Below are 24,302 nucleotides of genomic sequence, written 5' to 3' on the forward strand. Positions count from 1 at the left end.
GGCCGGGCAGGGCAGGGCAGCAGCCCGGGGCGGGAAGGCGCCGCCGGAGCCCGCGGCAGCTCTGACAGGAGAGGGGGAGGCGCAGCCGGGCGAGAAAGGGGCCGCTGCGCGCCCCGTCCTTGCGCGCAGGGGCCAGGCCGGGCCATGCCTGAGGCGCCGGGGGCCGGGCCGGGCATGGGCTAAGGGCCGCCGACGGGGCGCTGTGGATACCGTGAAGCTCTGCGGGGAGGAGGGAGCCCCCGAAGGAGCCCTGCCCGCCTCAAGCCTTCCTGAGCAGCCAGTGCCCCTCTCCGTCCCCCGCCCGCCCTGCCGCGCCGCCCGGCTGTGAGAGAAGGAGCCCGGGCGGGGGCTCGGGCGGCTCCGCGCCGCGACCCGCTGCCGTGGCGGCCCCCCCTATGGTGCGCCCCGAGAATGGCGAAGAGATCGCGCAGGTGAGTGTGGCTCCGGGCCCGGCCTGGGGGTCTCTGCGCCTTCTGCCCACACACCCCCCCCGTCCCCCCCCTTCCCGGGCTGTCGCTGCCTTCTACGCCGCCCCGCGCCCAGGTACCCCCCCGCGCCCCGGGATCCCTGCCAGGTGCCGCCGCCGCCGCCGTGCCGCCCCGCCCCGCCCCGGCCCAGCCGCCCCTCACCCCCCCCCGCCGAGCTGTGCCGGCGCTGCTCTCGGCCTCCTTCCACCTCCCCGGCCTCGAGTGTCACTGCCCCCCTCCTTCCCCCCCTCCCTCCTCCCCCCGATTCCTCCCTCGCCCGGCGCCCGCACAGGTATCTGCCTCCCCTCTGGCTTCCTTCCGAGCCCAGCTCTCGGGTATAAATATCGTTTCTCGCTTAGCGGCTGCTGTGCGTTCTGTGCGTTCGCTCAGACCGTATCTGCTGTACCTTACCTAGGCAACTCCTTCGCTTTTCTTTCCTGTGGTCACTGAGCCTGTCAGTAACCACCACGTTGTCTCCGCAGTAGCGTTTCCTGCTGGTTGCTTTCCTTCTGCTGGAGTAATACTTCTTGCTTTTCTCCTTCTGAGTGGCTTTGGCGCAGCCTTGATGTAAGATTTGGGGCTGTCCAGTTAAAAAGTTAATGTTCAGGCCTGCTGGTTCTTCCAGTATTCTAAATGCACCTACTTTCTCTGATTTGGCATGTTCTGTGATTGAAGATGTCATAATCTAGCCCAAAATCTTCCTGAGAGAGAATGTTTTCCGCAAGAGCTTCAGCAGCAGCCCCAGATGGTTTTGATACATCTTTTGTTTTATTGATATGAAAATGGGTGTGTCTGTACTTTGTATTCAGAAGGTGGGTCTTGGAGAACTGTTTTCTTGCTATACTTATTGTCCTTAATAGAAAATCACTTTCTGGAAAGTGATAAAGAAGGATTAGGAATAGGAAGGGAAGAATGCTCAGTGAGTAATACTAATGCATGAGTTACCTGTGGCATCTGGGGTTTACTGTGACTGCATACTTCTCTTGGAATTGGGGATGGCTTCAAAGTTACAGATACTAAAACTGCTGCTTCTTTTTTCCTCTGATGTGAAAAGAGTTCATAAATTAATACTCTTTTTCTGCAAAACTGCAACTAAACCAAGAAAGCAATGCTTTGGGTTTCTTGTTGTATAAGGAACAAAGATTCATTAAGGGTCTTTGCTTGCAGAGACTAACTGCTGGGGCTGTCTGTACTCGGCTATCTGCAAGAATCAGCTCAGAGAGAGAATGTTTCGTGTTACTCCTAATCTGTATTTTGTAGTTTAAGAGACTTTCATTAGTGGTATTGCTAACAATAGTTTACTCTTTGCAAAGCTTTAGCTCCTATTATCTCTCACGGCTATGGAGTGCTTTGATGTCATAATTGAAAATACAACTGGTTGTGGATAGCAGAGGAAAGTTTGGTTAGAGATCAGTAACCTTGGAGGAATACTGTGTCAGTGTGTGGGGATGGTATCTCCAAAACTGAATCAGTGTAGTTATGAGTTGACATAAAGGTGATTTCAAGATTGTTAATCTAGGTGTGGAGCAAGGAGAACGTATATTTGTTTTGCATCAAATGGAATTAAGTTTAACTTTGTTAAACTGCTCTTGGCTCTTGCAGTTGGAAGCTTAATTTTTTTTCCTTTAACGGTTCTCAATCCAGAATTGCAAAGACAGCGCAGAACTCATTAAATGCTTACTTTATTGTTCCAGATTGCTTATTTGGTGACCATGTTCCACTTCTGTGCAGTATTTTAGCACAGTTTCATAACTGCAAGAGAATTGTCAAATAAACTATAACAACCCCAAGTGTTTCAAAAATATTTTTAATTGAAAACTTAAGTTAGTAGTCCTGACCACTCATGTATATCTAATTTATAAACTGGTGTACTAGTCTAAACAAGACTAAAGACTAAGCAGTTATGCACATGGAATCAAGGTGCGGGAGAGGTTAGTGCCCACTCAGTTGGCCCTCGCGGCCGTGAAGCGCATGGAGGTGGCCGGTGGCTGTGCCGGCTTGGCTGTGGCACACGCTGGAGGTCTCCAGGTGCGGGTTTTTAACTGCCGATGCCAGAGGGGACCCCATGTTGTCTAGTACCTGTGCCAGCGTCACTGCCGTGTATGTGGAGCCCTTCCTGTTTTTTTTAAAATCCCCACAACTCTTCACATAACTGAAAACTCTTTTCTTGAACTAGTTTGCTGTGCGGTGGGTGAGGAGATTGTTTTGACAAAGGGCTTAACCACAAGGCCAGATTCTGGTTATAAGTAAACTGTATGGTTTGCCTGGTATGAAATAGAATTATAATACCAAGATATGCTCCTTATAATACTGAGATACACTCTTGAAGTTTGTCGAACCTGTGGAAAAGAGATGACAAGTAAAAGGAGGTGGGAGGGGGAAGAGAAAACTCTTAGTTACCTTTGAGTTTAAATCCTGTTTTCTTAAGTCCTAAGCCACTTAATGCAAAACTCTTGCAATCATTGTGTTTGCAGCTTATTTTTGGTAAGTACTGTGAAGAACTTGCTGTTGACCTTTAGAGAATCGTACTGCTTTGTATTTCACTGGCTCCACAAAGTTTTGATATGTTTACGAGTTACTGTTTCTACTGTGTTGTGGAGCCAAGTAGGGCAAATCCAGATATGGTGCAGGATGTAGGAGCAATGTTAAATGCATGGGGGCTGCAAGAGTCGGGTACATACTATCCTGTAGTAATGCTTTCAAGTAGTGCTCTTCTTGAATGACCATATGTTTCTGTTAGCCACAGAGAATATACTTAATGGAAAATAGCAAATATATTTAAATGGTTGATCAGCATGCTGTGAGGGTGAATTGCATGTTCTGCAAGGTAACGTGGATATCTGCTGTCTAGTCAGTTCTTAGGACACCAGCACAAGTTAATTCCATTACTGGGAAAGGATTTTTTTGACCTTTGGTTGAAAAATTGAAGTAATTTTCAAGGCTGAGCAGAACTAATAAATTTAGTGTTCAACATGAATTTCACATTTATATCGTGCTTTATGCTGATCATAACATGGAGAAAAATTAAGATTGCAGTGTGAAACTGCTTTTAATTAAAGCTGTGTATTTGGAAGGGAGTCCCTTCTTTGTGTCTTTTCTATAACTAAAGCAGAGGAACGGCCCATCTTGTTGTTAGGCCTAGGTTTCCACATATGTTTGAATTTACGCTGTCTAACATGAGTCACTGACATACAAGTTTAAGTGATATTTCCATGAAACATTTCCCTGTGCTGCCCGTTTGTAAGGCTTTGTTTATCAAGGCTGTGAAGCGTGCATTTCTCCAGTAGATGGAGTGTGATCTACATGGAGTCACAGAGGTTGCCCGGTTTCCTGCCCCTCTGGCTCTTAACTTAGAGGGTCAGCACTGGTACGGTAGTTACTGCTGGCATATTTCTGTCTTCAAAGATTTGTATCTAATTCCTGTAACGTTGAGGCAACGCTTTTATTCAAGGCAGGAGCCCACTTAAAATCTCAAGCTGACGCTAAATTATTTGGCACCCTTGTTGTGTTTGGTTTTTTGAGTTATGGAGGTGGAACATGAATGTATTTTGTGCACTAGCAAGTCACTTTCTTATAAGCCTATTTGTGTAAAATAACGATTCAGAAATGTGTTGCAAAAACATGATCTTAAACAATATCTTTTGCTTCAAATTTAAGTCTTGACTTGGAATGAATTATCCATCTATATCTCAGTGTGTGGCCTTGAAATTAAAATTAATTCTGTTCCTTTGACAAGGTGAATACAGGTCACTGCTGGAGGTAGATCTTATGTTCACACAAATTCCATATGTAATTTTAGAACAGTATGTACAGATTGGAAAAAAGCTACAAGTAGATAGAAAAAATAAGTTATTCAGAGTTATTTTAAACTCTCTTTCTATCTCTTTCACTCTTCTGTTGTACTCTGCAGGGAGGAAGATGATGACCTTCAATATGTGGATCATGACTATGAAGTACCACAGCAAAAAGGTTTGAAGAAGATATGTAACAGGGTGAAATGGACACGTGATGAGGTAATACTTTTTTTGGTTTTACTTTCATTCCTGTATGGTATTGGTAACACATGAAATATGTTATTATTCAGTATTGTATTGGGATGGCACATAACATTTATTGGTTGAGGTTATGTCTTAACAGGATGAAAGGCTAAAGAAGTTGGTGGAACAAAATGGTACAGATGATTGGGCTTTCATTGCTAGTCATCTACAAGTAAGTTGAATCTCTGTTTCAGTTAAGTTCCCTTCTAATATTTATTTACTTTGGTCATATGTCTAGTTTGGAAATGAGGTTAAATAGAAATCAGAAACATATAACAAAAAATATTTTAATGGATCTTTGTAAATTGGACTTGAGATCTAGCTCAGACCTTGGAGAATCTTAGCAGTTCAGGCTGGGGGTCAAGTGATGGTCTGAAATAATCAAAAATAATAAATGCCTTCTGTCCACGCTTGCTATTTGTTTTAATTCTGGAATATATTCCAGCTTCCTATTGGTTGTGTCACTTGTGGTGGTTACATCTACAGTTTGCAGGTTGCTTCTGAAGCACTTAGGAGAGTGGGTTGCATCTGAAAGATTGCTTGAAAGGAACAGGATCCATTTCTTAAACACCTTAGGAAAAGGGGGGTGGAGTGGTGTAGGTTTGGTTCCTTTTGGTGTTTGGGGCTTTTTGCTGTGTTTTGGGTTTTTTACAGTGATATCTGCTTCCCGTAAGTAAATCTTTCCACTCAGTATCTTCAGTTGCTACAAATGGAACCTTAGTGGATTTCTTGGAAGCTTCCTACTGACACTTAAAATTTCTTGTTCTGTTCCAATGGTCAGGTGGAATGATTAAAGGAGCAGTTAGCTCAGACATTAGATGACTCCTCAGCTGTATGAGTTGCACTGGTAGAAAATACCTATGACTGTAATCGGTCATGTTTGTTTCCCTTATAATTAAATGTTATAAAATGCCTACTATAAAAACATGGCTAGAATCTAAGGCTGAAATCACTACCTAGAAGTGGTATTAAGTTGGAATATTCAAATATTAGAAATAAAAAAATTACATCCCCCTGCCCTTGTGGCTTTTATAGTATTGAGTGGGATGGTGTGGTTGCATGAAATTCCCGTGTAACTAGGTAAAAATAAACTTGAATTCTAAATGCTGAACAGCTGTAACTTTTCATTGTTCTCGTCATACTTGTACAACTGTGGTGCTTCTGATTTTTCTTTTTTCCCAGATGACAAAGTACAGATATCAGAGAATGAACTCAAAGCTTCCAAACTTAAGCAGTGCATAAGCAAATCACTATTCCTTATATATACATTATCCCCTTCCAAAATACAGTGAACTGAGTGAATGGCAGAGAAGAGATACTATCAAAAAGCTTTTACATTAAACTGTTTAAAAATACACTGTTTGGTGATACTGATCTGCAGGTGTAGTATGGAGTTGCATTTCACAGATCTAACAGTTTAATAAAAAGTTCTCCAGCTGAAAACAAACGCTTCTAGAGACAGAAAGCTGCTGTTCAGCTGGGCCCAAGTGAGGTTGAAGAAAGGCTCCTCAGCTGTCATGGGAAATATGTATGAAGGATCAGGTTGCCCATTGCAGAACTGTTGATGTTGGAAGGAACCTCTCAAGATCATCTAGTCCGAGCCTCCTGCTCAAACAAGGTCAGCTGGAGCAGGCTGCCCAAGACAGCGTCCAGTTGGGTTTTGAATATCTTCATGTATGGACATGCCACAGCCTCTCTGGGTGACCTATTGCAGCGTTCAAATTACAAAGCCAAATAATAGAGGCTGGTATTACCTTGTTACTGATGGCCTTTTGCTAGGAAAACCAATTGTATCTTGAGTTCTACCATGTAAAGGCACTCAAACTGTCATGTTTTCAAACCCCACTTCACTGTTGTGCTGGGCACAAGTAAACCTTCCCCTCTAGTCTGCCTGAAAAAGCTAAGGTGGCTTAAAGGTGACTCTCAAGAGAGGGAGCACAGCTTGTATTCTCTTTCAGTTTATTGCAGCTAAGGCAGACCTGAAATGACTTTATGGTTTCATCCCATCATTTGTTTTGCTCTTCTCTCCCAGATAATGTCTTAGTTTTGGAAATGTCTAGAAGATGAAAACACTAAAAGGCCACGATTTCAAAATTTTTCTTTCATCAAAAATGGGAACAGCTGTTCTGTATTGAGTTTGTCTTTACAGCTTATCTCCACCAGGAAATTAAGATGTTTTATAACAAACTCTAGTGTGCTTTTAATCATCCAGTGTCTAGTTATAATTAACTGAAGGTACTGTGATCAATATAATTTTAGATGTAGCAGTGTTTTGGGTGTTTCTTCAGGTCTTTGAAGACTGCTGCTTGTTTAACTTCATCTTAGTGTGGCAAGACCTTTACTTGGTAGACAAGCCCAGCAAAACCTTGAAATTGGTACTTGCTATCCAGCAGTTTGTGCTGAACAGAGTAAATTGTTGTGTCCCAGTGTTATAAAAAACGTGCTAGTATGCTGTGCTGGGACAGGCTCTTAACTGCATTTTTCTAAGGACTGGACCAATGTTGAGAGTCCCAAACTTTCCTACAGACAGTTTTTAGGAGGCTAAGTGAAAGCTTGCTTCTCTTTCATAATTGGGAACAATATTTCAAAAGATCCTTAGTGAAGCTACAGAAAAGCACCATCTGTCCTGAGCAGAAAAAGCAATGTTGTTTAATTAGTATGTGTTAGCTAAACTTGATATAAATCTGTTTTCCTTAACACTCTAGTAAAGAGCTGAGAACATATTTGAGACTTAGAAAAAAGTTTATTCTTTTATTTGAAATCAAAAATATTTCCTTTAAAAATTTCTTTCCTTATATAGGTTATAGATAATGTCAAAAGCATGTCAATCACATAAAGTTCAGAGAAGGTGTGGAGTAATGAGGACAAAAATAATTCTAAGTTTTTCTTTAAAGAAGAGTAAGTTCTGAATTTGATTATCAAGAACATCGAAGTAATTAGATTAGAACCTTATGCAAGGCTATATTTTTCTGGAGATGAGTTTTTATAAGCAAATGGAAGAAGAAATAATAAGGGAGAATGTAACTATTTTACTTAGAACAAAGGTCTGAATAAGTTTTAATTTAAAATAAGCTAATAATTCTGGCTAGCTAATATTTAGTTTTATGTATTCAAGAGTTTAACAGCTACACTGTCTTCTAAAACTATTTCAGAATCGTTCAGATTTTCAGTGCCAGCATCGATGGCAGAAGGTACTAAACCCAGAACTGATTAAAGGTCCCTGGACTAAAGAAGAAGATCAGAGGGTAATAAAAACTAATAGATACTGTACTCTTTTTTTACTGTAATAAAATTGACATATGACTGCTAAGATTGTGTACTTTTTCTTAGGTTTCATCCCCACAAAGATGATGACTGATGCATCTTGTGACATAAATAATTACATTTCATTATACTGTGTGAGAAGAAAAAAAAATGCAGCTGTTCTTAAGTAGATGGAATGTCTGGTCTGCTCAAGTGTTTCATTCCCCTTTGCTCAGATTGCTAGCTGAACTACTCTAGCTTACGAAGCAGAGGAGATCTCTTTACAGCACTAAATATAAAAGATCTCATTTACATCTTTTGTTCCTCAAAATCACCAGACTTAAAGGGGTTGGAAATATGGGAAATTATTTCATACTCTACTGTTAAAGAAGCTAGCAGTGGTGTTTTAGACTCCTTTTCTCCACCCCTCTTAATCCACAATGTAGCTTTTTGCCTGTAAAACCTAGACTGCTCTGTAGGGAGGTGCATATATAGCTTTCGTGTATGGTATTTCGCATTGATTGCTTATTCCCACTGTTTAAAACTGTTTTAAGATGTTTAAAACTAGTATTTGTCAACTTATGAATATGGTCTTCCCAATCTATTTTTTTACAGTTCTCATCAGTCTTTTAAGAAAAAGGTTCTACAGTGTAAAAACACATAGAAATGGCATGGAGGTTGGGAGTAGAAGTGTGGGGTTTTTTTCGTATATATGTTGTTGAAAAAAGTCAGATCAAGCGTCTTTACCCGCTTCCTTTTGGTCTTTCCTAATGTCAGCTTATGCAATGGGTGACAGAAAGGAAACTTCCAAATGAATGTTTTCATCAGTATATACTTAACATTCTAAACACAGTGAATTTGGATTTTATAAGCAATTTTTTGATTTCTTGAAAATTAATTTTTAAAACCCCAAGTCACTGTTTGCCTCCTTAGGCCTAGTATCTTATCAAGTTGATTTATGATCCTATTCTGAAATGTCATCAGTGTTCTCAGTCTTTGATTCAGAATGTTAGGTCCTGCAATTATAATGTGCTTTTGTCTGTGTTCCAGGTTATTGAATTAGTTCAGAAGTACGGTCCAAAGCGCTGGTCTCTAATCGCAAAACACCTGAAAGGAAGAATAGGCAAGCAATGCAGAGAGAGATGGCATAACCATCTCAATCCTGAGGTAAAAAAGTCTTCATGGACAGAAGAAGAGGACAGAATAATCTATGAAGCTCACAAGCGTTTGGGAAACCGATGGGCTGAAATAGCAAAACTACTTCCTGGAAGGTGCTTTTCAACTCTATTTGTGTTAAATATTGGAATACAGAAAGCGGTCATTGTACAAATCTTTTCCAATGTATTTGTTAGTCAGAGAGCATCTGTTGAAACTTACGTCACAACATCTTTATCTTGATAGATACTGATTTTTTTTTTTTAAGATCTTTTGCATTTGATTATGTATTCTTACAAAGCTATAAACCCAATAAAAAACCCTCTAACACTCTGCAGGTTCCTTCAAAAATCTTCCTGATCACTTAGAAAAAACTGTAGTAGAACTGAAGAGAGTAACTGCAAGTAATAGTGGAAGAATGCCTTAGCATCCTATGACTTGATATCAAAGTGCCTTCATTAATATGCATTTGGGGGTGACTTTCTCTTTGGTTTAAGACTAGAAATTATTTTTTAAAATTTATTTTTTGAGGAACACTTCCACTTGAAAATCTAGTAACCTTCAGAAGTTCAGGCTTAGCAGTCATGCACTGCAAAGCTACATGGTTACTATGTAGTCTCTAAGTTAAGAATGAATTGTACGCGTTGTTCTCCTTGTCTTTGTTTCAAGTGTGTTTGCCAACTTATATGCTTGTGGAAAACAAAATTTTAGTGTATAAAGAGTTTGAAATAAATTTTTTACCTTGTACTGTTAATTGAAACTCAATGTTAAGCTGTTCCTCTCTGAATTCAGTCTGTGTGTTCAGGAGGTGACTGTCTAGCTGTGCCTAAGAAATTTCAGCACTTGTTACACTGGGAGAATTAGTCCTTAGAGATCATAGAATCAGAGTGGTTTGGGTTGGAGAGGACCTTAAAGATCATCTAGTTCCAACCTTTCTGCCACAGGCAGGGCCACCTTCCACTAGACCAGGTTGCTCAAAGCCTTGTTCAATCTGGCTTTGAACATTTCTGGGGCGGGGGTCAGCATCCACGGCTTTTCTGGGCAACTTGTTCCAGTGCCTCATTACCCTTACAGTAATTTCTTCCTTAAACTGTGTGTTTCAAAATCTTACATTTTGATTAAATACACAGTCTGTGAATCACAGGAAGTCCTTTGGAGGAATGGCAAGGGAATGGATTGCATCTTAATAGAATTTCAGAGAGAGAAGATGAGTTTCTAAGGACAGAAGCATTCCTAATTCACTACCTTATTTGTTGCAAATAAATCCAAGATGAGACTATCTTGGCTAAAGTTTGGTTCCCAGGCCTAGAAGATTAGTAAAAAGGCTAATACTAGTGGGATGAAGAAGAGGAATACTTACAGTTGACCTTAAAGCATTTTTAATTTTGTGTACCCCTCTCTAAGGCTAGTAGTAATATTCCTAGTATTTTAGATTGTAGTGTATTCATACTCTACTCTTGCCTTAATGCTTGTCTAGTGTTAAAAGTGATTTCAGCCTGCTTGTAAAACTCCAGGCATTTTCTTTCCAAGGGGAGTGATAATGGGTACTGGTCTTTTGCCATACCTGTTTTTCCCCATACAAGATCAATGGCACCAAGAAGTAGTGGGATGTTCTTCTGTGAAGCTGCACATAGAACTCAGAGCTGGGAGTGCAGGCTGTAATTTTTTGGTAAGAGGTGTGTTCCAGTGGCAAACACTAGCCACAGTGCCCTTATGCTGTGGGACAGAGGGTGATTGCCTTAGCTTCATGTTCTGCAGATTTGTAGGAGAGGGTAAATAATGTAGTGACAGAGAACACATGGTTGTTCCAAGTATCGCAAGAAAAAAGGTTCTCATTCATGATAATAGAACAGAGGCTTTCTCTTTTGCTAATTTTAATTTCCTGCAGACTTGAAGTTCAGTAGAAGAAAGTTTCGAAAAGCATAGCTTTCTAGTGATTGTGCCAAAATCCCACTCATAGTAGAAGTCTCAGTCCAAGCTGCTGGAGCTTTCTGGATCTATGGCTTTGGATTAACCTACTGTACAAACCCTGTAAATTATGCCCTATATTAAACTTTGAGATATGGAAACCAGTCACTGTTGTACACTTTCATTTTAGGACTGATAATTCAATTAAAAATCACTGGAATTCAACAATGCGAAGAAAGGTGGAACAGGAAGGATATTTACAAGATGTTATAAAGTCTGAAAGAACTAGTTCGTCCAAACTTCAGCCCCAACCTTGTCTGACCATGGAACACTTGCACACTCAGAATCAATTTTACATACCTGTTCAGACACATGTAAGTTCAAAATCCAGAATAATTAGTATTTCCAAGTTTCAAATAATTTATTTGGTTTGGAGTGAGAAACAAATCTGAAAGAATGAATACCTGTTCAGTATTTTTGTGATATTATGGTAATTTAGGATTTGTAAACCATAATAAATAATCGATGTACAATAGCCTAGAGGTAATTTTATAACCTCCTTTTCTTTAGGGTTTGTAAAGTTCTTTATGTCTCTTTAGATTCCAGCATACCAGTATGCCTCACCAGAAGGCAGCTGTCTAGAACATGCTTCAGCCTCTTCCAACTTAGTTCAGGTAAATTGTTAACGGGCATTGTAAATGAAGAGAATATCTTGTGTATTAGGTTGTAAAACGAAGAGTTTGAAAACCTATAACTTCAAAATGTCTTTAAGTCTTTGTCATTCACCTAAATTTATGTAAGTGTTCCTCTGTAAGTAGGTTTGCTAGCTTAATTGGTAGTTCTAGGCAGGAAAAAAAGGAGTTACCTTTCTACATCTCAGAAACACAACGGTTGTGCTTATTTCTGACAGAAGTATGGCTTAAAACATTGCCAGTTAAATTTTTAGGTTAAAATTGTGACCTGCTAGTATTACCCGGCTTCTGAGGGATTTAAAGACAATATTTTACTACTTTATATATGTAATAAATATAATCCTATCTGAAAGACACAGTTCAGATAACTTCCTGTGACTTACACTTACGGCCATGCTTTTTTGTTCTCAATAGCTTTTGGTTTTTTCTGACTGATAAACTTCTGTCAGTCAGCTGAAGATGCTCTTTTGCAGCATTCTAAATGCTGAAGTATTGAACAACTTTAAAATAAATACCTATATTTAATTCAATAATAGAAAGTTGTAAGGAGGTTAAAACCAAACCAACCATCCCAAACCAATTAGTTAATTTTCTGACAGTAGTGATAGGATTGCTTGTGTGGATACTCTGTCAATAAATGCTGATTTGAATCACTTTTTTGCACACTTAGTGAGGATAAATAACTCAAATTTCTAGAAAGTACATGAAAACATAAACACATCTACCAAGGTGCCAATGTTGTTGCTTCTGTTGAACGTAGAACTGAGTGACTTTTGGTTAAAAAGTGCTATAGCATACCGAACATTTACAGGCCATATTAGAAACCTGTTAAAATACTAGCTTGTATACCACTTTAACATCAGATCCACCTCCTGGTAATTGCTGGAGTTGTTTTGCTTGCAAGTGTCTACTGTATTACAAAATACGATACCTCTCGAATAGCTGTTCCTGCTATGTGTGGATTTCTGTTAAAAATGTAGCTGTGTTTTAATGTAGAATCTTTACTGGGGAGGGATGGTGGAGGTGGAAAATAGTAATGGCTTCTTTCTTAAATTTTTCAGCAGTCATGTGTTGATGATGATCCTGATAAAGAAAAGAAAATAAAGGAACTCGAATTGCTACTTATGTCAGCAGAGAATGAAATCAGAAGAAAACGAGTGTCTTCTGTAAGGACTGTAAATTTCTGTAAATATTTGAATATGCTTTACTAAGATTAATCCTCAACAGTTTAGTAATGGATGTTTGGTTTTGTGTAGTGGTTTTTCACCAGCCATTCTAAAATCAAACCTATGGCTGTTGGGTTGTGAAACAAAGTCTGTGTATTAGAATTGAGGCAAATAATTTTTAGTGCAGTTTTCTAAACTTTGAAGACAGCAGAAATGTGATCTGCAATTTGGCAATTGTTCCTAAGACCCAGGATTTTAGTCCTTTTCAAGAGGTAGAACATTTGTTGATATCACTGCTGTTCAGTATTACAGATCAGCAATGTTGATCATCTGTTCAACAGAGAAAGCTGAAAAATACATAGTTTTGCCTTATTTGATTTCAAATTTTCCTGTAGATTTTACTTTTATCAAACTTCTGTGTGAGTGCTTGCAATGCTTAATAGCCACAGCTGGACCCAATAAACAGTGTATAGATTTGCCTGGCACAAAATTTATGTGTACTTCAGTGGAATGGGGGAAACTTGCAGATGACAGTCACTTATTTCCTCAGGAACAGAGGGCTGTGAACAACATCAGACACCTAACCATATCGATCACTAACTTAGATTACAGGTGAACTTCCAGTTTTATGTGGTGGAGCTATTCCTCACATTCTCTTGAAACAGTGCGACGTTCTGCTCGTCTAGTGGAATCTGCTTTGCTTCTAGATTTCCAGGGAAAATCAAAATCTGTTTCTTGAGTACTAAGCAGTGTACTAAAATGGGATAACCATTTAGAAGTTGAGTAAGTTCTCAGTGCAGAATCTGTGTTTAAAAAAAATCAGATCAAACAAGAAATATTCACATTCTAGAAACAGTTTCTAATCTTAAAATGTACCTGTGTTCTGTAGTGAAGATGACTTCGTAATATACTGATGTTCAGGAACACAGGAAACTTGCATAAGAGATGGCTTCCAGTGCAACCCATAATTATCTAAGTTATAAGCATGTATAAGATATGAATGAGAGGTAAGATAAAAATCTCACACAATCTGAGAATGTTGAGTATGTTAATGTAAGGAGAAGACTAACTGCATTAATGCAAACAGATAATTAGTGTTTGAAAAAGCAAAAAATAATAGTTATGCTTAGTCTTTCCACATAACTACCTTATTTTTTTCCTCCCTGTGGTCACATAATAGACTCTTTTCAACTTGTAAGTTAAATAGGATTAACATGTTTCTTCATACTTTTTAGCAAGCTGGAAACATACCTTGTTGGTCTGGAAGTGTTGTCATGGAAGATTGTGTGTCTAATACACTAAATAGCCTTGGGGAACAAACAAGTGACTTCTACAGCATGGATGAGACCCACGGCACATCTGTTCAGCAGAATTCACCCCCTAAGTATTTGGCCGTGGAAGCAAATACAATGTTATCGTCTCTACAAACCATTCCAGAATTTGCAGAGACACTAGAGCTTATTGAATCTGTAAGTCTGTATTTATTCTAAAAAAATTTTTATTTAGGAACATCAACTTCTCCAATATTTATAAAATACTCTTGAAGTTACCTTATGCTATACTTGTCTGTAGTTTCACCCATATTGAGGGATTTCTTTTATTACCTGTTTTAAAAGAATTGTTTTTTAAAATATTCAGCATTTTAGGATTGTGTGGAAGATACAGGGAGAGTAATTCAGTATATGGCTTTTAGAGGTAGAGAGCTGTTAGATTGGCTTGGACATTGTGAAATAATCTTGGATAAGTCTGCTAGTGTTTGAGTGTTTTACATCTTGCCTCACAGGATCCTGTAGCATGGAGTGATGTCACCAGTTTTGAGCTTTCAGAGGCTGTTGCATCTCCTGTCAAGCCAGCTCCAGTAAAACTAATGCGGATTCAACACAATGAAGGGGCTTCTGAGTGTCAGTATAATGTCAGCGTTGTGCTTGATGGCAAAAAACACAGTAGCATCAGTGGCGAGGATGAAGCAGTTTTTCCAGCAACCCCGAACTTAAATAAATTCAGTACTCCGCCTGCTATCCTAAGAAAGAAAAAGAGATTGCGTGTTGGGCAATCACCAGTTAATGAACTGAATGATGGCTTGTGTAATGATGCCATCAATGTTGCACTAAAGCATACACCGGTGAAAACACTACCATTTTCTCCATCACAGGTGAGTTTATTTTTAAATATGGCTAAACTATGAAGACTGCAGTAGTTGGATTATAAATTGCAAGTACTTTCTTCCCTAGTCATACACTGTAGCCTAAACAGATATGTCCAAAAATGTCTTAAAACATCTGCATAAGAGTAGATATATTAAAAAAAGAATTGTTAAATAACCTATTTCCTTTATTTTGAAGACTCACTGGGGGGGTGGGTGGGCAGTGGGGTGGCAGCAATTTATGTCTCAGCTCACACTTTCTCATGCAAATAATTGTTGAAAGACCTATTGTCTCTGTGACCTAATTAAGCAGTAGGGATTTTAAGGAGAAAATCAAGGTTTCAGCAATAAATATCACAAATATTATGGAGTACAAGTCAAAGATAGTTTATTGGGGCTTGTCAGTAAAAGCCCATCAGCTATATTCCTGTAATTTTTTTTTACTGCTCAGCACAGTGAAGTTTTGTCCTTTAAGGTTGCTTAGTTTTTGGGTTTTTTTTCCCTCTTGCACTTAGTTTTTCAACACTTGCTCTGGAAGTGAACAATTTAACCTTGAAAATCCTGCATTTACATCGACTCCAATCTGTGGGCAGAAAGTTCTTATTACAACTCCTCTACACAAGGAAATGACTCCAAAAGATCAAAAAGAAAATGTGGGGTAGGGTCATTACATTTCATAAACATCTGATGGTGTTGCTTAAATAAAAGCAAGTTTTTCTAAACATTGAGAAATAAATCTACCTGTATGCATACTGTGGGATGAGTTTTAAAACCCCTAACACTTAAATACTTGTCTACAAACAAATTGGCTTCCTGTTTTTAACTTAACAGAAAGTGACTTGTCCTCAGTTAAAATGCTTTCTTTTTAAAAATACTGAACAAAATCCAATTAAAGTTTAATATACCTGGGGTAATGTTATGGTGATCTTAATACTTTCAGATTCATGGTGGTGATATGTATTGTGTAAATTAAGGTATTTAAAAATGTTTCTTAGACTCATTTTATTACATTACTGTTGATAAAGTAAAATATTAAAATGCATGTATGAACACTTTTCTATGCTTGAATAGTTTTAGAACTCCCACAATCAGAAGATCCCTTTTGGGTTCAACACCAAGGACGCCAACTCCTTTTAAAAATGCTTTGGCTGCTCAGGAAAAAAAATATGGTCCCCTCAAATTTACGGTATGTGGTGACATTGTTTATTTTCTTCTTTGTCTAAATGCCCTCTTGTTTTTGAGCTATTATAAGCCTCAGCATGTTCTCAGAAATAATTTTCTAACAATGCTGTTGTTTCAGTGACTTCCCATCTTATACTAGAGAACAGCTAGAATGTATTTTTCAGATTTTGTATGTAAGACTAGTATCCTTCAGTGTAGTATGGAGGCATTGTCTTTTTGAATGGTGTTTGGTACATATATTTATTTGATCCATAGTAATCTTAAATGCATTGGCTCTGCATTTGTGAGTTTTAAACTTGTGTAGCCTTGCTAACACTGTATCTCTTACAAGGTAGAATTCTGTTTTTTCAAAAAAATTGTAAGTGAGAGAGAGTGAATGGGTGTAGGTCCTACAACTGGATCATCTAGTAAGAGCAAACTGGTGCAAATAAATGTGACAACTTCGTTATTTGTAGCAGCTTTCACATTTGACTTGAAAAATTGCATTATCTTTGAATCTTCTGGACTATGTAAGAACTGAGTTGTTTTCTAGTTTTGATTCTTCTACAGTGCTAGGACTGAAACTAGATGTTTACCACAGCATGCTAGTATTCTGAAATTTTTTTTTATGGGAAGATGTTTGGAAGTGTTTTATGCTTCCTATGGGCTTACTTGAGTGAAATGTACAATTTTCTTCATCCTAAAAATGAAAATCTTAATATAGCAATTCATGATTCCTCTGGTTCTTCTGCCTGTCACAGAAGGCCTTTTTTTTGGTTGACTATGGATAATGTTACTTTTTGTTTGTTTGTTTGTTCCAAATGAATTCAATTTTTGCTCTCTTCCTAGCCTAGCTAAGGTATGCTAATGCATAATAACTTTTGGAATTCAGTAGACATATGCTTTTCAAGTTCTGAAAAAATTCCAGCCAATATATATTGACTACTTCTTTTCTGCGAACACAGAAGGTACCTCAGACTTTGCCACAGGGCTTGGCACCATCTGTGTTACCCTATAGATTCACAGTCTCTAACTATGCAAATGGAGTGGTTTGGCATTCCTGTTTCTGTCCACTATTAACCTCCTGTTCAAAATCAAATTTTGAGGGCTTAAGGGAATTCTTCTCCTGTTGGTACACAAAGGAGCCATCTGTATGGCTTCTGTGAAATTCTGTACTGTACTTAGGACTATCAATGTCTTATTCAAAGATTTGTGTTAAGATTGATATAAATTCCTTTCCCAACAACAGTCATACTTTTATAGTACAGTTTTTTAGTATGTTTGTATGCATGTGTATATATATACATATATGTGTTTAGTATAACTATATATGAAGTATTTTCCGTTTTGTCTATGGAAAACCATTGCTAATAAATGCAAACAAGTAGTTTGCATGTCTTCTTCAATGCTACCTTGCATTTTCTGAGGCACTGTATGCATGTATATGTTTTATATGGCTAGAAATAATGTGGAGTAAAATGAATTAAAAGATCTGCGTGGCCTTGAAATTTTCATCTTCAGTAGCTCTAAATAATTTTATCGGTTGCTATATTTTACAGTATCTCTTTTCTGGCATACATTAGCTGAAAGTAGAATATGGTAAAAACTGGCAAGTAATAGACTTCCTGTATTTTCTTCTCCAATTTTAATTAACTTAGTCACAACCACTTGCCTTCTTGGAGGAAGACATTAGGGAAGTTTTGAAAGAGGAAACTGGAACAGATATATTTCTCAAAGAGGAAGATGACACTGGGTATAAAAGCTGCAAGCAGGAGGTAACATTACAATAATAATTTCAGATTGGAAAGAACTGCTTTTAAATAAAAATTTACTTTTTTTTCTCTGCAAAATGTTTATTGCAGCACAACTCTGTTAAAAAAGTCAGAAAGTCACTGGTCCTAGATCCATGGGAGAAGGAAGAGGTTGGTGCCCAGCTCTTCACAGGAGATAATAGTTTAGATGTACAGGTAAGTATTAAACTACTGAAGAGCATCGCTGGCAGCAATATTAATAGAGAACTGAGTATCTTTCACTTTATCAACTAAAATAAAATGTTTGGATTGGGGCTAGATTAATAAATCTAGAAAGTGAAAATCATCTTTAGTTTGAAATACTACTTTAAGTACTTGTTCCTTTCAGGCCTTCAGAGCAGGACTGGTAAAGTAATGTGGATGCTTTGCATATTTGCTGTTAGAGTGAGGCTGCTTCCATGCTGGTTACCTATGAATTTAAGCATATATGGCACACCGACGCTCTCTGTAATACACCGGGGAGATGGCATTTGCCCCTGTGTTTTGCATGCTTGGCACTCTAGCAGACATGTTCTGAAGATACCTAATTGCACGTTAGGTGCATGTTTTTCCGTTTACTACTTCATGTAGTAGGGGAATACTTTAAGAAATATCAAGCATGTAGAAGTTGAAGCTTGTGGGCTTCTTCTGCCTGAAAGAATTTGAATGCTTCTGCCTCAGCAACCAAGATGAAAGTTCAGACATGGGGCCGTTTTGGTCCCTCAATCCTTTAAAACATAGCCCAATATTTTTCCGGTTGAGTGGTTGAATAGATTAATCTTGTAGTTTGTAGGAAAACTTTATTCTAATCTAGTTCTTAAATTAATGTATGCATGTGATTAATTCTGAAAGAGTAAATGTCTGTGACTCTTGATCAGGTATAAAGCTATATTCAAGAGGTAGGAGCCAAAGTCCTTAAAAAGAACAGATGCTTAAGTCATATCCCTTTCTGATTATTGTAGCTGGTTTTCTAAATTCCCTTCTTAAATGCCTCGTGGACTCTGTGCCAAGCCTCGTCTGTCTGCTGGGTGTTAGGTGCTCTGCCACCTAGTGGAAATTCCCCAAGAACATCACTGTCTTGTGAGGAGCAGCATTGCTGCAGCCATTCCAAACAGAAACAAAATGCCCGGTGTTCTCTTAGTAATGTCTTGTTATGACATGGTATATTGTCCATCACTGGCGTTCCGGTTATAAAGCTAAACCCAAGATACACTATGATGTTGTGGCATATTAAAGGTAGTGAACTGGGAGAAAAAAAAAGCTTTTCCTCTATTTTAATAAGGGATGCATGTACAACAGGAGCACTCGCTCTTAGCAAGAGATAGTGGTAGTATCTGATTTAAAAATGAAAAATGCACCAATCCTTATGTAGAAATTGTGTGTAAGTTGGGAGTAAGGTCTGAGGTAGAATAAATATGTAAAGGTAGTTTAATGCAGTTTAGTGTGTGTTTTTGTAAGCAAACAAGTACATAGGCCACTGTTACTCTCATCTAATTTCACTCTCTAAAATTGCCATATACCTTTCTTCTGCTTTGCTGTAGTGAAGCTGGATTCGTTTATTTTCATTTCCATAAGCATCAGCATATAAAACTCTTCTGGAATGATCAATCCAGTGCTTGTTTCAGTTCTTAAAGCAGTTCCTCCCCCTGATATTGATGTGCTCTTAATTTTTTTTACTCCAGTCTCCTTGTGCTTACTTTCACAAGGATTGTACTAGAAATGAATTACAAGCTTTTTTCTTGATAACTGTTCTGTAGTTACCACTTTATCAACTCTTGTTCTTATCAAAATGTAATTAGCTGTAGTGTGGCTTTATATGAAAGAAACTCTACTCAGTAATGCCTAAATCATGCTAGCAGCTACTTGTTTTACTGTGCTCAGTATTGACTATGAATCCCAGCATAGACCAGGCTAGTTCTTCATATACTGTTCATTACTTTTTTCTTTTCAGATTCTTTCCTAGGTCTTTCTGATAGTATTTGCTTTGTTTACTTTTTTGCTTCTCTGATCTCAGTAATTGAAGACTTTTTTTTTTTTAAATTAAATACTAATTGTTATTCCTGTTCCCTACCCTCTTTTTTTGTCAATAGTCAGAAAATGCATACACCACATCTTTATTAATGATACCATTGTTGGAAATACATGACAACAGATGTAACCTGACATCAGAAAACCAGGATACAAATCCAGCAAACAAAGCAAATGCAGTAATTAAGAAGAAACTGAATGCATGTGCTTCAAAAAATGTCAAAATGGAGAAAGCTCTTCAGGTCTGGATGCAAAGAATTCTGTTAGTTTTGTTAGCAGGTTAAGAAAGAATTTTATTGTGGTTTCTGTCTTATACTGTCTGGAACTGTTCAATTCAGTGATCTAGTATTGATCAGTGTTTCCATGATCCTTATTTCTTGTAAGTTGGTCATTTGTCCCCAAAGTGTTTATTCATAGATAAGTTCTTTAAATACAACCGTGATGTTTCATGAGTGGCCTCTAAGATTTAAATGTGAGAAAAACCAATCAGGATAGAGTAGACCTAGGTTTGGGTACCCAAGCCTAGCAGTAAGAAAACTTGACTTGGTGCAGACAAAACCTCTGTAGCACCTAAGTTTCTCAAATTTTGCTGGTGTTTACTTCATAGTAAGCCCAGTGGGATTCATTAAGCAGAGTTCATCCACAGGTTCTGTTTGGTAATTTTTCCTGTAACATGTCTGTTCTTGTACATCTGTATATTTTCCATACTGTTGAACCTGCAGAACCTAGTTTTTTGCTGCTTGTGTCTTGACCACCAGTTTTAGGGAGAGATTCTCTTTGACCTGACTTTGTACTTGTTCCAGTTTGCGCCATAGAGAGTTAATGTATAAAGTTTTTGTGTCTTCTCAGAATCTCTACAGCTCTGTTTTTTGTTTTTGTTTTTTTTTTTTTTAAAAAAGGCAGGCCACCTGGAGCCTGATCTTCCATGTCCCACTTAATTACTTCAATGATGATGTGTGTTTAAATACAGAGATAACAGTATTACTTTCTGATCCTTTCTTATGAGAAGAAAGAACAAACCTCATTTAAGTGCGGTATTCCAAAAAAAGAATTACCTGCTGTGAATTGCAGCAAAGGCGAATACATCTGGCCCAGCACTATGCCCTTAATACTTAAAAGGGAAGCTTAGTCATACTATACTCACAAATACTCTCACTGAACCATCTTTCTCTTTTTGCTCTTTCCTCTGAGAAATTCCCAATCAGTTTAGTGGCCTCTCTAAGTACGAGTCCCTCCCATGAATCGACTCCTGCAAAATTTATAGAGAACCTCAAATGGCTAATTTTCTCTGTGCATCTAACTCAATGTGGGAGGGAGAGAATCTTGCATTTGTCATTATGCTACAATCTGCTTGTGTCAGGTCCAGTTTAGAGCTGCTACAAATCAGCTTGAGATTCAATAAATCATGTAAACATGCAAGATTTCTTCATGGAAGAAGCAGGACTGGTGGCTCAAGTATTCTTCCATTCATTATTTTTATTCCTAATTCCTTTGCCATTTCTAATATATTCCCAAAGCATCTGACCGTTTTTCCACAGCTGCCACTTTGGTTCAGTGAAGTCCTTCACAGCATTCTTTTTCAGCTGCCAAACCATTTTGCCTTCCTTGGTGTCCCCAGACAGCTGTCAATAATGTATTTTTCTGCCTGTTGAACCTAGCACATTTAAAGGGGAAGATATCCAAGGAGAAGATGACTTAATTAACTTCCCTTTCATGTATCAATTGTTGAACTAGTCTCTTTTTAAGAGCATTTTTCATTTTGTGTGTTAGAATTTAAAGCATAACACACATGCACTGCTGGGGATCTGGATTAAGGGGTGGAGAGGGAGCTTTGTCACAGGTTTTAGTATTGTAGAACTAAATCCTCAGTAAAATACAGTATTGCTAGACTTTGATAATTTATTATTACTCTGGAATGTTGTACGAAAATTGCTCAAGTATTTAGTTAAAAGAATATTTTTAATTGAATTTTATTTTATGCAGTCAAATTGTGAATGGGAAGCAGTTGTTTACGGAAAAACAGAAGACCAGCTTATCATGACAGAACAAGCAAGAAGATATCTGAGCACATACACTGCTACCAACAGCACTTCAAGGGCTCTGATACTGTGATGGTCACTGCAGCTGACAGCCATCTCTTTCCATTGAAACTGATACAATGTTGAAGGCGATTCCAGCACAATACTTGTGAATTAAGTCTTTACTCTGAGACAGTCTGCCAAGGGAAACCTTAAAGCTACCTTAAAGCTTCCTTTCTTCTTTTGACTGACAAAGAACAGACGTGAAGCTCTCATATTCTCTACAAAGGGATAATACAAACAGTTCTGCAATGAATTTCTTAAATATTAAAACATTTTAAAATACCCTAAAACATGATAAAGAATGGTTAAATACATTGCAGTACTGACAAAATACAGTTTTTTAGGTCTATTTTTCATATTTATTCTTTTGACTTGCATTGCTTTTTATCTGTTAGTGCATTTTCAATATAGATTAGGTTTATAGGTTGTTACTGGTTTCCAAATGAGCAACATACATGACTGAATGTGCTTTTGCTTATGTAGCATTTTAATAGTATATAAAGAAACACAATGGAAAGGAGTATAAAGGAAGGATAGAAAGTTGCACTACTAATTTTTTTGGTATGCTGCAAAACAATGAAATTAACTACAGTGTTAAATATATTTATTTGCAAATGGTACTAGAAGTAGGCAGAGGAGGGTGAGTTAGGTTTTAGTGTAAAGCATCAGTATTTTCTTCATAAATCTCAAAATGAGATGATTGTTGAATGTATTGTACAGTATGTAGGAACAGGGAAAATTTTGTAAATTGGAAAGGAGTCTGTTTTTATAATTTATTTTCATTTTAAAGCTTAAATGTAGATATTTATATGTATGCAGGTTGTCTAGAAGCCAACGTTGTTTCCTGTTAAAACAGCTAAAATGAAAAAAGGACAAGTTTAAAGTATGGAATAGCAGAAGAATTACAGTGGTGAAGTGTACAAATCTGTACTGTGTGTTACATCTACATAAAGATTGCACTATAACCCTTAAATCATGTTGGTCTACAAAATAATTACAAGGTATACCTGTATTATACAGCAACTGTTTCCATACCTTGTTTAAATATATTTAGAAAGGAATGGTGGGGTCCTTTGTGTGACCCAGGAGTACTTCATCCTGCATAGGTACTAAAAACTAATGCATTTTAAATATATATATTAAAAAAAAAAAAAAAAAAGAAACAAGAAACTTGGCACCTTGGATCTCCAAACAATTGTTTCTGCACTTAAGTTTGACCATTATTTACTTACTAAATGTTTGAAGAGCAAAGAGAACATTCTTTTATTTATGAAAAATCTTTGTCCTTATTTAAAGGTATACAGGTCACAACAGTTGCTTTAGTTGCCTATTTTAGGTATTTGCACTTATGTCTTTGTTTGTTTTTGAAGGAATGTTTTGGTTTGCTTTTGTTGTAGAGATTTTTATGTAGTTAATTTTGAGCAAGTTATAATGGTATGCTATCAACAAATACTGACAGGTAAATAGAATTGTACACTGTAGTTTTAGTTATTTATAATTCAAACACTCTTCCTCTCCACTCCCGGGTGTGCTGCTACAGATAGTGGCAGAATCGGCTTGCTGCTATGAGAGATGGAAAGAGCGAGCATCATATGCACTGTATGTAAAATTACAAAAATGATGTCAGGTTCTCTAGTTAACTTTATGAGATCAACCAGTACTATGCAGGGTGTGGAAAGTATTCCTATCACTTTAATATCAGAGATGGTAGAGAATAATTTATTAATGGAGAATTTTAGTGTGATGAGTGGCACAAGGAAGGTAATGGGTTATTAAACTTTTTTAAACATCTCAAAGCTTATACAATCCTTATTTTTATGAGCTTTTTGATATTGAATATTTGCCTGGCTATGATAGTAGTAGGCATAAACATTTTTAGCAGTTTGTAATTCACATCAAACTTTTAAGGGGAGGGCAATCCTATATAAGCAAGGGATCAGAAAATACCCATCATGCCAGGATTACTCCTCACCTGTGAAAATTGAGAGGAGGCAATTGGAATTCTTGGCAGTACTAGATCTAGGTGTGTGCTACCAGAATGGATTTAACAGCAACATTTAATGCTGGAGACAGCATTTAATTCACAAAAAAATGAAATAAGACATTGAGAGAGAATGAATACCTAGAATCTGGATATTTCAGTAGAAGTGGTATCACCAAAACTGCCTATACCAAGTTTAAGCATAGATTTATGTTAAGTAGTATTAATTTGTGTTGGTATTGGTTGGATCGTTTAGTTAACTCCTACTTTGTTGCTTTAGTGGGAAGGTTTTAATCTTTCATATGTCAGGCATCTTTTATTACTTTCTGAATGTTGTGTGCATTTGCATTACTTTCAGTTTATAAGTACATTGTACATGCAGCAGCCAAACTTGCATGAAACCTAAATACATATTACTCCATATTTTTGTTTTATGGTTTGACATAATGT

At 37.7% G+C, this 24,302-nt stretch overlaps 1 protein-coding gene across 3 annotated transcripts; it reads left to right on the top strand.

Annotated features, from left to right (window-relative positions):
- The first annotated feature begins 378 nt into the window (after positions 1-378).
- Positions 379-21,902, top strand: MYBL1 (MYB proto-oncogene like 1). Of its 3 annotated transcripts, XM_074897693.1 has the most exons (17): positions 412-431; positions 1,388-1,390; positions 4,378-4,480; positions 4,605-4,676; positions 7,657-7,749; positions 8,798-9,018; positions 11,001-11,184; positions 11,410-11,484; positions 12,564-12,668; positions 13,904-14,137; positions 14,452-14,820; positions 15,327-15,469; positions 15,883-15,997; positions 17,631-17,747; positions 17,835-17,939; positions 19,853-20,032; positions 21,774-21,902. In XM_074897693.1, the coding sequence occupies exons 1-17, from the start codon at positions 412-414 to the stop codon at positions 21,900-21,902; spliced, it is 2,268 nt and encodes a 755-aa protein (XP_074753794.1). The 3 variants fall into 3 exon arrangements, with proteins under 3 accessions (XP_074753796.1, XP_074753794.1, XP_074753795.1); XM_074897695.1 differs by lacking the exon at positions 1,388-1,390 and having other exon boundaries at positions 379-431; XM_074897694.1 differs by lacking the exon at positions 19,853-20,032.
- The last annotated feature ends 2,400 nt before the right edge of the window (positions 21,903-24,302 follow it).

The sequence above is a fragment of the Athene noctua genome, chromosome 2 (genome assembly GCF_965140245.1).
Source record: "Athene noctua chromosome 2, bAthNoc1.hap1.1, whole genome shotgun sequence".
NCBI lineage: Eukaryota > Metazoa > Chordata > Aves > Strigiformes > Strigidae > Athene > Athene noctua.